This window comes from Cuculus canorus, chromosome 5 (genome assembly GCF_017976375.1).
Source record: "Cuculus canorus isolate bCucCan1 chromosome 5, bCucCan1.pri, whole genome shotgun sequence".
In the NCBI taxonomy this organism is placed as follows: Eukaryota; Metazoa; Chordata; class Aves; order Cuculiformes; family Cuculidae; genus Cuculus; species Cuculus canorus.
Genome location: NC_071405.1, coordinates 37,462,808 through 37,479,302, shown reverse-complemented (window position 1 = coordinate 37,479,302; position 16,495 = coordinate 37,462,808). Strand labels below are relative to the sequence as shown.

The 16,495-nt window shown below is 42.1% G+C and overlaps 3 protein-coding genes and 2 non-coding genes across 13 annotated transcripts in view; all 5 read right to left on the bottom strand.

Annotated features, from left to right (window-relative positions):
• Positions 1-4,551, bottom strand: part of TRIM66 (tripartite motif containing 66) — a 55,264-nt gene extending 50,713 nt beyond the window's left edge. Inside the window, exons 1-3 of the mRNA XM_054069114.1 lie at positions 4,452-4,551; positions 2,829-3,030; positions 896-1,070 (exon numbers count right to left, since the gene is read on the bottom strand). Of these exons, the coding sequence (XP_053925089.1) occupies positions 896-1,061 (166 nt within the window). The 5' untranslated portion in view covers positions 1,062-1,070; positions 2,829-3,030; positions 4,452-4,551. The remainder of the gene's footprint in view (positions 1-895; positions 1,071-2,828; positions 3,031-4,451) is intronic.
• Positions 4,552-4,706: 155 nt separating this feature from the next.
• On the bottom strand, positions 4,707-8,284 carry RPL27A (ribosomal protein L27a). The gene is made up of 5 exons (XM_054069125.1): positions 7,966-8,284; positions 7,666-7,729; positions 6,954-7,029; positions 5,991-6,165; positions 4,707-4,886 (listed from the first exon to the last, which is right to left on the bottom strand). Exons 1-5 carry the CDS (start codon positions 7,966-7,968, stop codon positions 4,758-4,760), a joined length of 447 nt encoding a protein of 148 aa, XP_053925100.1. The 5' UTR covers positions 7,969-8,284; the 3' UTR covers positions 4,707-4,757.
• On the bottom strand, positions 5,545-5,676 carry LOC128852434 (small nucleolar RNA SNORA3/SNORA45 family). The gene has a single exon (XR_008450275.1). It is a non-coding gene; the product is annotated as a small nucleolar RNA SNORA3/SNORA45 family (small nucleolar RNA).
• LOC128852433 (small nucleolar RNA SNORA3/SNORA45 family) lies at positions 6,462-6,594 on the bottom strand. Its single transcript, XR_008450274.1, has one exon. It is a non-coding gene; the product is annotated as a small nucleolar RNA SNORA3/SNORA45 family (small nucleolar RNA).
• Positions 8,285-10,232: 1,948 nt separating the features above from the next.
• The window catches only part of DENND2B (DENN domain containing 2B), a 171,488-nt gene continuing 165,225 nt past the window's right edge, over positions 10,233-16,495 (bottom strand). For all 9 annotated transcript variants that reach the window (XM_054069118.1, XM_054069115.1, XM_054069119.1 and 6 more), the window contains 6 exons: positions 15,565-15,742; positions 14,495-14,536; positions 13,372-13,483; positions 12,154-12,393; positions 11,506-11,592; positions 10,233-11,105 (listed from right to left, as the gene is read on the bottom strand). In XM_054069118.1, coding sequence (XP_053925093.1) covers positions 11,071-11,105; positions 11,506-11,592; positions 12,154-12,393; positions 13,372-13,483; positions 14,495-14,536; positions 15,565-15,742 — 694 coding nt within the window. In that variant the 3' untranslated portion in view covers positions 10,233-11,070. The remainder of the gene's footprint in view (positions 11,106-11,505; positions 11,593-12,153; positions 12,394-13,371; positions 13,484-14,494; positions 14,537-15,564; positions 15,743-16,495) is intronic.

Genomic DNA, 16,495 nt, shown 5'->3' with positions numbered 1-16,495 from the left:
GGAAGAGATAACAAATGATGTCTCTTATTCATCTAAAGTTCAAAGTCTGTGAAAATGTAAGTAATCTACACGCCTTTGCTCTTCTCATAAATTAGTAATAAGTCTGGATGGTTCCCTATGGCAATTAAGACACATTCAGTTTAAATTACTGTATTCTCTGATCTAAGTCCTATTCCAAAAAAGTTATGTATTTTCTATTGACATCACTACCAAAAACTATACAAATAACTTTACTATTTCAAAAGCCACAGTCACAAAATGGTTCTCATCCTCACTAGTTTACTTGGCTTGTTAGGGTGAGTTACAGTATAATCTGCAGTTGGGTAGGGTTCAGGGAAAAACACATTTACAACACGATAAAAGGAAGAGTTCCAGTACACCACAATACCCATATTCTACTATCAATTATTGTGATCTCTGTTAGGAAGAAAGAACCGGATGTTTTTGTGTTGGTGTTGCTGGGGAGGGGACAGTGCAGAAAGGGGAGATGGAAGAATAAAACTATCAGCACAACTGCTACCATGGAAAGATCCAACATGTCCAAAAGACTGGATAAAGATGTAGCCTAGAAACTACCTAGTAGCATTTGTTTGTTTATTAAGCTAAGCAAATCAAATATTCATCATGTCATCCTTGGTAACTGAAACTTAGCCCATCTGGAAAACGTTAAATGTTGCCTGACTCTGTCATTTCCCCTCAGAACATTGCAGCTGGACAAAAAAGGTAATGAAGGAGGCTTGTTTCCAATCCACCTTCTGCTCATACAAATTTTGAGTCTCACAGTTTATTCTTGTAAAGTACTGCTGTAAAGAAATAGGCTACAAAAAGTACTTCTCAATCCATTCTTATACTACCATAATACAAAGAGCACAGGACAGAGATTTTTAAATATTACCTCCGTATAGAACTTCATACTCAGTGGGAATACAGCTATATCCTTGAATCAAATCTGGAAGGCAGTCCTTACAGAAGGAATGAAGGCAAGGCAGCATTCTGGGGTCTCTTCTCCGCAGGTCCCATTTGCACACTAAACAATTTCTCAACAAATCCAGGGGTTCCATTTCTGTCTACTGAAGTTCGACATCGAAAACACAGAGTCACAAAATGGCTCATGACAACCCCTTCGTTTAACAAAACCCTTGATCACCGGAGCGCAAACTGGAAGGCAACAGCAGGGTGCTCATTCTCAGAAACAATGTTTATTAAGTCCTCCTGAAGAAAAAGGAAGTTACTTGCAGCTGAAAATCACATACCTGCTTTACAAAAAAAGAACATCTTTGCAGATTGTTGTGCAGGAAAATGTGGTTTAAGGTTTATGATCCCACTACCTCTCTGTAGTACTTGCAACTTCTATTAAAACTGAAGTAATCTGATCTATTGATCTACTTACAAAGTTACCACGCTGAATTGTCACACGCTGTACACTTCCTGCAAGAAGTACTGAAAGCGTGCAATAAAAATGATAATATTCTCTGACTGCTTTTACAATTTTGTCTCAGTATTTTATCATTTTCAGGTAAAGCAAATAATAACTAATCATGCGTCCATCATTTCAGCAGTGATAAATGCCTTGATAAACGTACAGCATTTTCTACCAATCTTCTTTACAAAAATTTAATAAAATGCATTTTGCAGCAACCGAATTTCAACTGTCAAGATGACCACAGACCAAATTATACACCAAACCTGAGCTTCACACAAGCAGGATAGTGTCCCTCTTGAAAATCTCCCAGAAGTAAATTGAGAGTTTTGTGGTTAGTGTTCCATCCCTGATTCTGAGAGGTGTCCATCAGACACAGCCTGCAAAGGGAAACTTTTCAACCTGCATCAAAGGAGGAAAAGCAAATACAGTCCCGTCTTTGCTGGAATAACCCTTCCAGATGACCGAACCTCCCAGAACCAGAGCCACCCAGAGCTGCCCATGCCTTGGCACAGTGGCCATGTTACCAGCACTACATAACTTGCAGCTAGGATCCTGATTTCCCCAGCACAGAAGAGTGGCAGCTCTAATCTTATGACTATGTATTCTCTTCAGGGATTTTGTCTCAGGGCAGATTCCAATGGAAATGGTTAGTAAGTGGGTCTTTTTTTTTTTTTTTTTATACAATGCAAAAAATTATGAATGTCTCAAAAACTCACAACCAGGATCTTTTTAAGTGTTGCATTCTGATGTCATTGCTATTTAAAACATTTTAGAAAAAACAGACTATATGTTAGAATCTGCATCAAATTTTACACCCAAGACCCACTCTAGGGACAAATGAAAATAAGCATTTCACACTGTCCTGAACATCCTTGTGTGTAAACTGGAGAGATGTATTTAACAGATGGAGTACTCAGTGGATAAAGAATTGGCTGAACAGTCGCATCCAAAGAGTTGTGGTCAACAGCCCAGTGACCAAGTGGAGATAAGTGGCATTATCCAGGGCTCAGTATTGGGACCAGCATTGGTTAACATCTTTGTTGCAGACATCAACAGTGGGATTGAGGCATCCTCAGCAAGTTTGGTGACGATACCAAGCTGCGTGGTACAGTCAACACACCAGAGGGAAAGAATTACATCCAGAGAGGTCTTGACAGAAGGGCAGGCACAAACCTCTTTAAGCTCAACAAGGTCAAGTACAATGTCCCACAACAGGGACAAACACAGGCTGGGCAGAGAATGGACTGAGAGTAGCCCTGTAGAGGCATGCTGGTGGATGAGAAGCTCAACAGGAGCTGTCAATGTGCTTGCCAAAAAGCCAACTGTATCCTGGCCTGCATCCAAAGAAGTGTAACCAGCTGCTCAAGGGAGGAGATTCTCCCCCTCTGCTCTCGTGAGACCTTACCTGGAGTGCTGCATTCAATCTTGAGTTCAGAGCACAGGAAGGACATGGATTTGTTACTGCAAGTCCAGATGACGGCCACAAAGATGATCAGAGGGCTGGAGCACCTCTCATACAAAGACAGGCTGAGAGTGCTGGGGTTGTCTAGCCTAAAGAGAAGGCTCCAGGGAGACCTTATAGCAGCCTTCCACTCTTTAAAGGGGGCCTACAGGAAAAATGGGGAAAGGCTTTTCATCAGGGAATGTTGTAATAGGAAAAGGGTTAATAATTTCAAGCTGGAAGAGGGAAGATTCAGATTAGATACTAGGAAGAATATTTTTCCTGTAAGGGTGCTAAGGCACTGTCACAGGTTGCCCAGGGAAGTTGTGGATACTCCATCCCTGGAGGTGTTCAAGGCCAGGTTGGATGAGGCTTTGAGCAACCTGGTCTAGTGGAAGCTCTCCCTGCCCATGTTAGGGGGGAACTGGATGATCTTTAAGGTCTCTTCCAACACAAACAATTCTGTGATTCTTTGATTCCAGGATTACAAGGAAAATTAACTTAATCACACTTGGAGATGTGAGGTGAGGGTAACGAGGCAGGACATGGAACAGAAAGGGATGAAGATGGGAAGAGCTGGGGAGGCAGCTGGCAGGCTGTCACAGCTGAAATGGGAAGAAAAGTGCAAGGGTTTTGGTGTGTCAAGCCAGAAGAGGGCAAAGGAGAGCCATTGTGCCTAAGGACCAGAAGGACAGTTGCAGCCTCAGGAAGGCAACAGGCATCCTAAAACAAATTCAAGTGCCCAGATATCACAGGACTGGAATCTCCAATAAGGCATTAATGAGAAATTTGTATGATACAGTCTCATAACTTTATCATTCCTGCGGTTTAGGGATAGACTCTATGCCTGACTTATAACTCCTGTCTTTCTCACTTAATTTTTTCTTCTTCCCTTCATTAAACATAGATGTCTCTACAAAAGGCTCATTACTGCATATTTATTACAACATCACCTTTAACCATTTTGTCTAGAATTGCTTCATTAGCAGCAAGTTGCCAAGAATCTGGAAAACATGGAATGAAAATATCCCATCTACCAAAGCATGTTTATCATTTTTTTTAAAAAAATAAATTCTTAAAAAAATAAGTACACAAACCAAAAGGAAAAGCTGTTACATTTAAAAAGTTGTTTGGTCTTCATTTGGCTCCCTTATTTCCTGTTTTTGTAAGAAAATCCTCTCTTTCAACATCATGAACAGCCATCCTGGGGGCTCACAGCTTATAAAGCCAGCAAGTGCAGTTTGTGATTACTTAGCCTGCTTACATCTCAGGAACACTTCCCACCAGTATTTTACCTCGAGAAACTGCAGGATGGCCAGGCAGCAAGATCGCCAGCAGGCAGCATAGCCAGCCCGAGCCCCTCAAAACTTCTCTGGTATGAAGAACCGAGACTCGGGCAGCTGCGCCAGCCCCAGTTCCTGCTGTGCCACCCACTACTCTAAGGCACCAGGACTCCAGGGCGGTGGTGGTTGTGAGGGGAGGGCACATTTATTTGTCCACACCCCTGCTGTTTCACTTCCCAAGAATGAAATGGCAGCTTCCATCCAAGAGATGTCATTTTAGTACACAAAAATCCCTTCCAATTACCTTCTCATAAACAGCTGTAGAGGATCACTAACTAGAGGAGCTGCACAGATCAGGAAGACCATATCCTGCTACCTCCTAGAGATCAAACAAGGCATCAGTACATGCAGAACGCTGGAAACTGTAGCAAGACAACTTCAAAACACAGCAAGCAGCAGTCCAAAAATAGGCAAAATCTGTCAGAAATAACCAAGTGGACAAGACAGAAGTGTGAACAATCGAGTGGAAAAAAAAAATTCCAAGAACTTCTATAAATCATCATTTTTACATATTGTCTTTATTCAAATTTTTTTAATAAAACAAAGGCCTTCACGCCACAAGGACACAGGCACCACCAACTGCTTTGATCTTCTCCTCTGCTCTTCTACTGAAGAACTTTGCTTTCACAATTACAGGCTGCTTGGGCAGCTTCCCCTTGCCCAGGACTTTGTAGTAGCCCTAGAAAGATTAAAAAACCGAGTAAGGGTCTCCAATCAGCTTGCAGGCTACTACATTCAGACATCATGTATGGCGCACCAGTTAAAACCAAAACCATGATCTCACCATAACTTCACTCAGTGCCTGTCTCCAACATAAACGTGGTACAAATGAGAAACATAACCTGCATGACCTAGTGGAGCTGCATTTGTTCAGAGAAAATAGAAACTGTAAATTGAACTTCTACAATGTAGAAGCTGGATTTTCTTTTTCTCATTGTCCATACACAGAAAACACTCTGAAATATGTTAAAAAAGTCTCCAACCTTCTCCCGTATTTCTGAAGGAAAGAGCAAGTAGGCTGCACTTCCAAGACTACCTACTACCCAATGACTTCTGGTTGATGATTTTTTAGCTGTGGGACACCCTGAACAGAGCAGAGGACTCTTCTGCACATCTCAAGTGCACAACTGAGGCTTTGCAAGCTTTCACTGTGACAGATATTCTCTCCTACTGGAATCTGGTCATTTCATTCCTGTCCTTTAAATCACAAGGACAACCATGGCACAAGGTCCATTAATACTTCAGCCGTTAAAGTCATCAGTTGGTAGAAGTGGTGTAACTGGCCAACACGGGTACCTCACTTTGGGACGCAGAACACGCCCATTTGACAGAGTAGCGAGTGTCACTGATTCGGTGGCTGACTGAGATAAGAGACATCACAGCCAGTGAATAGGGATCAGAAGTTTATGTCCGAGAACTATAGCACACCAAGACAATCAAACATGTTAAGATGTGACTCTAGTCTCGATATTAGAGAAGTGTCTTTATGCAAATCAGACCAGCTCTGCCATGTTCTTATACGTCCTTTTAGTAAAATTTCAAACAAGTTATCTTTCTCCACCTTCCAAAATGAGTTAAGTTCCTGTCCACAATGTCACATAATGCGAAAAATTTTCACAGGAAAAAAAAATAAGAGCATGGCAAGATATTGTCCTGAGAAGTTCACATATATTCAAGCAACGCAGCTTATTTGTGGTTCACCATTTTCCTACTGGAGTATGCAAAGCTAAGCTGCACATGAAGTGACCAGGAACTGCAGCTTGGAACATGAGCAGAAACTTACCGAGCGCACAACATCAATGACTGGGGCCAGTCCAGCCTCGTTTTTTGCGTAATTGACCCTTGTCTGTTCACTGACCAGTGTCCAGAGTTTATCCAAATTGAGAGTAGGACAGAACTTTTGGTTTCTCTTTAAGTGATAGTGCCTCATTCCTACTTTTCCAAAGTAACCGGGGTGGCTGTGAAAAAAATCACATTCCTCATTAGATCATGTTTTAAATTCATCCTAAACAGGTAGGACTACAGAAACAAACATCTTTCTTTTATCAAAGTAATCAAAATATCACATTATACTTTTATCCACATTAATACATGTGGCATTGAAGTGCAATAATCACTGGTATCCAAACCAAGGAAAAATTATTTCCTCCTGAAGCATCTGCTCTTTTGAACTTAATTCCCCTCACTGGTGAGGTTGGTCCAGTCTTGTATTTCTCGAGCAACCTTAACTGTACTCCCTGAGGGGTTTCAGAGCTTTTGTCACTAACCTGGTGACTGACTGAGTCAAGAATGGTCACAGCCAGTGAATATAGATTAGTGGTTACTGTCCGAGTACTCTAGCACACCAGGAAAACAGGCAAGTGTCCAGATGTGACTCTAGTCTCGGCAATAAGCAAAGACAACATCCCAAACATTTATAGCATGCAGCTATATAGGATGCAGTTCAGATTTAACATCATGTTTTGAATTTACATAACATTTTGTATATGCATCGTTTAGCAGGGACCATGTTGTAACAGGAAAGTTTGGTCAAGTTTAACAAATGCTGTACTGAACTCTTAAAGACACATGGTGTAAATGAAAAAGTCTTGGATGGGAATATGAGTTGACTGTAGCCATAATACTTCACCTTAGAGAAAAAACCACATAATATTGCAGGAAAATTTGTTTGTTCACATATAAAAGTTAGTTGTTTCTACTTCAGAAAGATACTTTTTGCTATTATATATTTAAAATGTTAGCTTACTATTTATCAAAGTTAATCCTGTGATGGTGCATACCACCAGCATTACCACGACCTCCAGGATGTTTCCTGTGTTTGCCTAAAATGGAAAATTTTAAGCTTGTTACACTAAGAATATGACACATTATACTTGAGCTTAGAGAGTACATTCAATGTCAATTTAACCCAATTTTTCTGATCCTACCCCTTCTTCTGCATTCATTTCATTTAATCCAGATGAGCCACCTGAAAACTAACCCTACAAGACAAAAAGAAATAGCTGCAGTATGCCTCTGGTACTTTCCATGGTTTGCATGGAAAAGTTCGAAAAGATACCAGTACTAGTGCAAGTGGAGTGACAAGAACAGGCAGGAGCAGCCAGTTAGAACAGACACAGCACTGACCTGTAGCTTTAACAAGTCACACAACCACTTTCTCAGGCAATGCCTAGTGCCTGTGCACAACTGTTAAGTCACAAATCCAGTGGAGTCTAACGAACACACAAGACTTTGGATCAGCTCATCCCTGTGGCATCTGGCCCCGCAGCACAAGCACCGCCCATGCACACTGCGGCCTCCATTGCTGCTCGCCATCACCCACGGCGTGTGCAGGACCCCAGGAGCATTTTTTCCAGGACTCTTAAGGAACAGTAGCATCCTTTCAGCCCCGGAGAGAGACCGACGGACGGGCACGCACCGAGGGGCCCCGGCCCACCAGCGGCCGCCTTCTCACTCACCAACGCGGCCGTGGCCGTGGCTGACGTGTCCCCTCAGCTTCCGGGTCTTCCTTAGTCTGGAAGGCTAGAGAAAAGCGGGAGAGGAACAGTGAGCACACCGGGCAGCACGAGGCGCGCCCCGCGCCTCCCGCCCTCCCGCGGGGCCCATGCTGCCTCGGAGAGGTAGCAGCGCGAGGGGACGAAGGGTTCGGAGAAGCTTCTCCCCGCCACCTCCCGCTACTCCCCAGCCCCAGCCCGCCGCGGGAGCGAGAGGGAACGGCGCCCACGGCCCGGCCGGCCCGGCCGAGCGGCAGCACCCACCATCCCGTCGGCGTGCGCAGGGCAGAGAGAGAGCCGTGCTCGCGAGAGCGGGGAAGAGCGGCGCGAGTTCTCGCGAGACTTCGCGGAGGCGCCGGGAGCTAAGAAGTCTCGCGAGACTTCGCTGAGGAGCCGGGGCAGGAGGCAGAGGAATCTCGCGAGACTTCGCGGAGGAGCCGAGGAACTGAGAAATCTCGCGAGACTTCGTCGAGGCGCCAGGGAGGGGCGGGAGGGGCGGCAGCACTGTTTTGAAGGGAGCAGAGTGGGGTTGGTGGAACAGGTGTCTGTGGCCGGTTGGGACGCGCCGGTTTGCGCGGTGTCTGAAGCGTCAGCAGCTTAGAGCGTGGTGCTCCTCCGCTCCTTGTCACTGCTGAGGTCACCCGCGCCCCTGGGCAGCCCCACGTCCACCGCGGGGCGGGAGCAGCTCCGAGCAGCTGCACTTCGCGGGGGCGGGGGTGTGCGCGCGCATGCGTGACCCTAAGTACTGTTCTATCTTAGTTCCGCACAAGTTGCTCTCTCTTAATGATAACCTGTAGCAAAAGGAGGATTATGAGCAGGATTTAGGAACATTTGCGAGTTTTGTCTCTTTATTAAACATCAAAAACAACGGGAAAATAAATACTAACTCCTTGAACACTACTAGTTGCCCCTAGAGTAACAACTCCTGGAGAGAGGTACTGTTCCTCAAGCTTGTTTATTCTGTATTTTATACCATAAGACTTTAAACAACTCTGCCAATCTAAAACACGGGTCTTCACTGGATTTGTTTTTCTTAAGGATTTCCTTCTTTGATAAATAGTGCACTGGTCACGTTCCATCCTCAGGAACACCATTAGTTTTAAAGGCTAATATAGAAAGCAAAGTAATTGTCATCCGATACTTTCAAGCTTTTACCTCCATGTAACACTTAGGACTGTTCTACGTAGCCATAATAGAGTACGAAGGCAGCACCTACGCACTTTTCAAAAGGTGATCTCACCTTGTCTAGTGCCCTCCTGTGATTCACATTACAAAAACTGGGATAACATATTGATGAGTATTATATTTAAAAGCCTTCTTCTTAGATTTTTTTAAAGTGCAGATGTAAGAAAACAGCTTTGGTGTGGGAGATGGGTCTTACAGCACCACATCGAAGTACATTACCACTCCCGGGCTTTTTCTTGCCTTTGTGGCAACTCTTCTCTGCAGCACTTCCTTCAGCTGATGATGATGCTTCATCCATCATTTTCTTAAGAGATATATTTCTTAACAAGTACATTCCCCTTATATTTACTAGCAGCTGTTTATGAAATAGATAGAATCCACCAGTACGAGTGAAGCTACTTTTGCCACTCCAAAGAGTTACATCTAGAATTCATTGTGGAATGTACAACATATTAAAGAGTAAAAATAATGGAAATAAACATTTGTGATTACATTTCCATTGAATCAAAAACGATATTTTGAACATTCCATGTACAATTAAGCCGCTTTTGTATATATATATATACAGGTGTGAGGGAGGTAAGAAAAAAGGAAACTACTTCTCCTTTTTTTGTGAATAATCCCTCAATTTTGTTCTATGAGGCTGATAGCAAACCAAAACCACTATCAGGTTAGGAATTGCGCGAGCCTCAAAGACAATCTACCTAAAGGAATGATGCTGCAAATGGAGAATAGTGCATGTCTGGGTTTTTTTTTAAGGGAAGAAACTTTAGCTAATTGTCATTAGCTGTCAAAATTGCAAGTATATGCAAATATTTGTTTTCTTCTTCAGACTAAGGGAAAACTTCAAGAATCCCAACAGGAGTAACGTTACCAGGTCAGAGATGAAATTGGTATTCGGGCAACATTCACAGCAGTGCAGAAGGCCATAGCAAGGGAACCATTCCTATCCTGCTGAAGAGCCTTCACTGAAATGGAAACACCACCTAAACAGACTGCAGTTAATGCAAAAGCAAAGCAGACTCTCATGAAACGTAGGTGATGAGCTCATTAGAAATTTAGGTGAAGACTTTGCCTACTAAAGCTGCTTGTATTATACTCCGTCTAACCAAGGCAGCACAAAACCAAGCTGAAAATATCACAGTTCAGGAGCAGTATCTGTGATACAATGACAAAAAGTAATTTGCTGCTAACCACACATAGGGAAAAAGAACCATGAAGAGATGCTTATTTTAGGGTGAAATTGGCAGAACAGGGATATAAATGCCTTGTCTCAGCCCTAGAGAAAAACATTGAAGAAAAATTAAACTATAAATCATTAAATAGCAAACCTACTAAAAGACAGGTTTGTAATACTCATTTTGTATTTTAATTACAAATTCATTAAAAAAATCACAGGACATTTACTATGGTTTTGTACCTACTCAACATCAGAAACTATAGAGGTTTGCAATGAGTATAAACAAACAGGTGTATTTACAGTTTATTAGAAACCATACATACATACATTAGGAAAGGATGTACTGTACCTACTCGTTGCAGCTTGTATGTCAAAGACCTGAGATCTCCTCAGGTTTAGCAGTTTTAGTGCAGAATGGATTATAACTAGTTTACTGACCAGAGTTCAAACCAAGTGGAAGTTTTGTATTGTGAACCAAGTACCTTATTATCAAGTTACCTTGTTATTTAATTTGAAGGAAAAATAAAATGCCAACTCCACCACATAAAAGCAGCCCCCGTGCATACAACCTCTCCCACGTACCCAAGTTCATTCATCCCCGCAGTATTCAGCCATCAGTGTAGCTCTCACAAACATGAAGTCAGTGGTTCTGCTGAGACAATCAGCTGCACATAATCAGCTATTCATTTTTGCACCAAGCATAACTCAATTCATACTAAAGAAAAAAAAAGCACCTGTTATTCTCAGGAATATACAAATATTTACCACAGTTCTCCTTGCTCATTACAAAATCAGTTACAAAAGCTTACAGCACATTATGTACAAATTCTACCCAAATACATAAAGTAGCCATCATCTGGCACACTGTCTACAGCATCAGTCATCACTTAAAAGCTGCGGTCAGCTTGCTCCGCTCTCCCCCTGCATCGAACTCAGAAATGCTACAGGTATCTCACGAGCAGCATCAGAAATAATCTTTGGAGTGGTACTTCAGCAGGAAGGAGTCAGTTCTTCTTGTGAAGGAACTTCATTTTGTTTCCTAAAGAAAGGACATCATCAGTCTGTAGCACACACTAAAAAGCCAAAGGCAATCAAAAGTTACTTTGCGAATGGGTCTAGTTTGTAATGCAGTTGCTGTAGAGTAACCCCCTACTACCAGCAGGGACAAACAATTCAGAATCCTGAGCAGTCAGCTGCCTTCCTTTTCTTCTCCTTGATTACAGTTTGTCTCCCTCACCCCAAACGAAAATGGAACTGTTAACAAGGATCATCATCAAATCTGGTTTTGTCAGCTTTAAGTAGGCTTTCATTGTTTTCCTATCCCACTAAAACTGCTTGCGCATCTGATTTCACCTCAGGAAAGGCTTTTTAAATTAAAAACAAAAAAAAAAAGAGACATGAAAATTAATTTCAGAAATAGTTCTAAAGATTTTTCTCACCAAGACCTCGCAGAAACTTGTTTACTCCACTTTGTTCCGTGTCTGGAAGCTCTTCCAAATACTGTTCAACCCTCTGCTCGAAGAGACCTGGGGAAAAGGGGAGAAAAGGGAGAGGGACGAGCTGGATCAGGCCGAACCCGTTTCCCTCGGTCCCTCCCAACTCTTTACCCGTCCAGCCCTCGAACGCTGTAACCCGGGACCGCCCGCGAGAGGTTCTCGCACAGGTCCGGGGAGCCGCACCGCCGGTCCGGGCAGCAGCGCCCCGCGCCGGGCCGGCGGCCAGGGCTGCCTCGGCAACCGCAGTTTTTGGCTCGCCCTGCTGGCCAGCCGGGCTTGATCTCCCACGGTTTTGCCCCTGCGAGCAGTGGCAGGCAGCCTCCGGGGTGGGCTCCTACCGGGGAGGCGCTGCACTCTTCGCAGGACCGTTCCCAGTTTTGCCTTTGAGGGATCTGAGGCGCTCCGATGTGAATGTGCTTCTGGTTAAAGCTTTGTATTGTCACCTCCGTAGCTACGATCTGGGCTCGCGAGAAGCTGAGAGGTTTGCCCGCTGTACAGAGTTTGCTCAGCTCTGACAGCAGAGAGACGCCAGCCATGGGTCCTGTGTTGGACACAAGCACCCCACGCTGCAGAAAGGAAAACCACCCTCACCTTTTGCCCTGCATTTTCTCAGCTCTCTGTCCTGGATGAAGCCGGCAAACATTTGGGATTCCATGAAAACTTCCAAGAAGCGGCGGATACTCTTGGAGGCCACAGATTTACGGAATGCCTCTCTTTGGAAGGCACGTTCTCCTTTTTCATTCTGGGTTAGGAACAGGGAATAATGGCCAACTGTCTCCACAAAGAATCGGATAAAAACCTCAGACACTAATCCATTCAGGGTGTTACATTCTGCAAAATAAGGGGGCAATAAGACACCAAAAATCAGCTGCTACCAGAGCCATCAGCATTGTCATCCACATGGGGCCATGTCATCTATCAGCTTACTGATGCCCTGCTAAGAACCAGAAGGAGTTGTACTGGCTCCTTACAGACCTGGATATACATCAGATAGGGTAACAGCTTTATAATCAAGAGTGCCAGTCTCTGTAATTGTTGTTTCATAACCAAGAGTCAATGAGAAATACAAATCCCCAGGAAACAGCTCGGAAAATTAAAAATTTTGTGGGTACTTCATCAAAATTATATTTCATATTTTAACTTTTGAGTAAGTTTTCTTGAGAAGTTTCTGGATTACTCAGAATTAAAATGTTTGCTCTGAGCAAGCCTTTACCAAGGACTGATCAAAAAGGACATGTTGAATTTGAGTTTCCCTCATTTCTGAGATATTAAAATGGTTTTACATACGTAACACAGATGAGTAGAAATAAATTGAAAATCTGGAGAGGCCTGTTTCATACCTTTTAACCACAAGAATTTAAATTCACCCTGGGCTGTTTTTATAATTGCTAGAGAGAAATAAGAATCTTCAGAGGCAACTCAGCCCCTCTTACACTGAAACTGTTTCTGGAGTTACCTGCTTCTCTCCCTTGAATATACTAAGCGCGAAGGGCAACTCTGAACTCAGACACACCTCTAAGCATGCATAGTTATCTGGATTGAATTAGGGCCAAGTTAACTGCAAACTTCTGCTTGAGGTTACCTCCTTAGCGGTACTCATGCCATTTAGAAAGAAATTAAAATAGACCACTGATGATGTATTACTGTGGGTTGATGCTATCAGTCCCATTCCCTGTGTATTCAGAGACTATCTCTGATGTTGCACAAGGTATTTGAGTACTGAAGTCCCATTTTCTTTCTCCGAGATGGAAGTCATAATACTACCTACATGCTTGTTTATACAGAGTCTCTCTTTCCATATGAACTTACCATCATCTGAATCGCTATCTGAATCCTGATTTATCAGTTCATTCTTTCTCTCTAGAGCCTGCTCCAAAGCAGCTTGCAATTTTCTAGGTAACAGTGTGTCTTCATCATCCATCTGAGAGAGGGAAAAAAATCTTTAGATCACGTTCATCTATGCAGCAACTACAGCAAATACTTTTGTAAAGCTTAAAATTCAGGTGAAAAGTATTTTGTATCTGCTACTGTCATGCATACAAAAACAAAATAATGAAAACCTGTGTACAGCTATCATATATTTCTAAACAAAATTTCTTGTCACCCTTAATGAGAATAAAGTCAGGAATGATAATCCAAAGAGCAAGGTAAACATATAGGAACTTGGAATCAGCTCTTTACATGATAAAGAGTCCAAATACTTGTTTTTACCTAAATACACATCCTGCAAAGCCTAGCTACGTGTACACACAGCTGTTCTAGTTGGATTTAGGCAGCTTCTTTGGTCCTTGACAGTTGTTTTTACTTATATTCTAGTATATCTTGTTTTCTGTTTTTTTCCGCCTGTTGCGCTGTTCGCTTTACTTAATGCTTGTTCAGCAAAAGACAGTAGACACTAGAATCATAGCTCTGCAACTGCTATTCAACAGGACTATTTTTCAGGGAATCATACAAGGAAGTTTACTCATCTAACCTGCCGGTTGTTATTTTCAAAATTATTTGGTGTCACATTACTGTTGGAAGATGGTGATCCTTCATCTCCCTGGTTACAAGGCTCTGGCTTTTCCTACCACATTAAACTATTCTTCACTTTTCCTCTCTCGGAAACTTTTTTTTTTTTTTTTGCGTTTTTTTCCTTTTCACCTCAACAGTGTGAGTTTTCTTTCTAACATGATGTTATTATCTTTGGATTTTTATTTTGCACTACAAGTACAGTTTTTTATTTCTTCTGACAGTCACAACCTCAATCTCTTTTGCATACCTGAGAAGTACTTGTTTGCAGGTGAAACAGAGAGTGAGCAGGTTTTTTTTTCTGTAATCTCTTTCCCACTGCACAATTCCTGCCAAATACCTCTAATCAAAGAAACCTAATCATACTACAGGAATAAACAGCTTGCTAGACTTCATGGCAACATTTTGAGTTGTACTTTACCTGTCTGATGAATCGATCAGATCCTAGGTTAACCATCAAAGCCTAAAGAAAAGAAAACACTATAGTGAAATACATCTGAAGAGACAGAAAACATTAGTGCCTGCCTTTTAATAATGAAAGATCATCTGGATGGACTCAAGCCTCAACATGAATCAAATTCCTAATGTGAAATAACAGGTTGTGTGCTTTACAAAACAAGATGATGAAGATTTTCTTTAGAGCTTAAAGTCAAATTTAACATAGATACAACAAATCTTATACTGGATTAATATGTAAAAAAAGCTAAAAGAGGTAGGCTTAAACCTAAGCAAGTTATTGCTAATTATTTTTGTTAATGTGCAGATGAAAAATGTTTCAAGAGGTGTTTAAAGAAAACAGTGTCATTTGAGTCAGCAAGGCTTCTGAAGGATAAGGGTATGAAATGTTAGAAGCAGCAACATTGAGAGACAGAGATGATGTGGGAAAGCAATGTTAGGAAACTGGGAGGAAAACAGCAGAGATTCACATGGGCCAGAGGAACAGTGAGCCTTGAAAGTGAGCACAAGAAAAGAAAATTTCATAGAAAAATGGCAAGGAACTAACAGGAATAAGAGAGGAAAGTGTGCTCTCGAGTATTTCTTGTGGTATTTTACTTGAAGAGCTGATAAAGTGCAACTCTCATTTGATTTCCAATATAGTATTAACAAAGTGCTAGGGAAAAAAAAAACACAAAACCTTAAATGTTTTCATTTCTGTGCTGGCTATGGCTTCATGCATAACTTTGTCTTCCTCTTGTTCCAGGTACAACAAAATCAGAACAAATCTGTATGTTTACACTGTACTTTCTTGTTGACCAGGTTAACATTCATTTCTCTCTGTCCAAGTGCCAGGTATGGGAAGGAGCATAATAAAGAAAATAAACCTGCTGCTGCAGTTTCACCAAGAGGCAGTAGCCCATAAGAATTAGGCAGAGAAGAAACAAAGAGGTAGATTAAAACTTAAATATGTGAGTATTTATGTGCAAATGGCAGGCACTCCTCAGGGTAAGGCAAACTTTAATCCAGGCAGATAATGCTGGTGTTAGGTCCTACCTCCTCTACAGGCAGCTCCTTCAGTTTGGGCAGAGAGCTGGAGAGCAGTCCCACCAGGAAAGGGGTAGGGCAGCACACGATGTCAATCATGGATGAGGGCAGAACAGGAATGAAGGTGTGTTGCCACGAGAAGGGGTAGAGCAGGGCCACCACGGCGTGCGAGCAGCTCGAGAGGGTGCTGGAAAGAGAGGAACAGCCATGTTAGCAGAGGTTCTTCTTCGTCCAGAACACTTACCATCTGCTGATAAACTTAGCATGTTAAAATGCAAGTGCCTTAGGGGCTGCTCTATCACTGCTTCAGGCAGCTTACATCCCCTTCCAGTCCCTACCACTTCTGTACTGGGCAGTGTGGTAGTTCCTCCCATATGCTTGCCTATAGGTGACTTGAAACTAAAGGTGAATAAATATAATCAATCTTTTTCATTATAGCAGTCAGGAGACATTTTGATTTAGAAAATGAGGTTTAGTGTTCCCAACAGAACCCACTTTGAACGATGCTTAAAATTCAAAAGCAACTTTAGTTCTTAGATGTTACCATGTGAGTAGAAACATGTAATACTGATGTTCTTATGTCGAGCACTAATGCACAAACAAGGGAAAATGAAAAATAAAATAAAAACTAAAAAAATCCTAAAGGAAAACTCTACTAAATTTGATATTAAAAAACCCAAAAGCAATACTTACACTAAAGGATAACTAGTAAAAGCTATATATTTTTTAAAGTTTGTATATTTTTGTGACAACAGCATATTTTATTATAGTATATGTTGATGGGCTAGAGACCAAGTCTAGTGATAAAGGCATTAACCATGCTCAGCAAAGAACTCTCAAATATACACTGTTATCCCTGAAATATTAAGACTTAATATAATTTGTGGAATATGTCTTGCATACATTTTCTTTACATCTACTGAATCCTACTCCCTTTTAT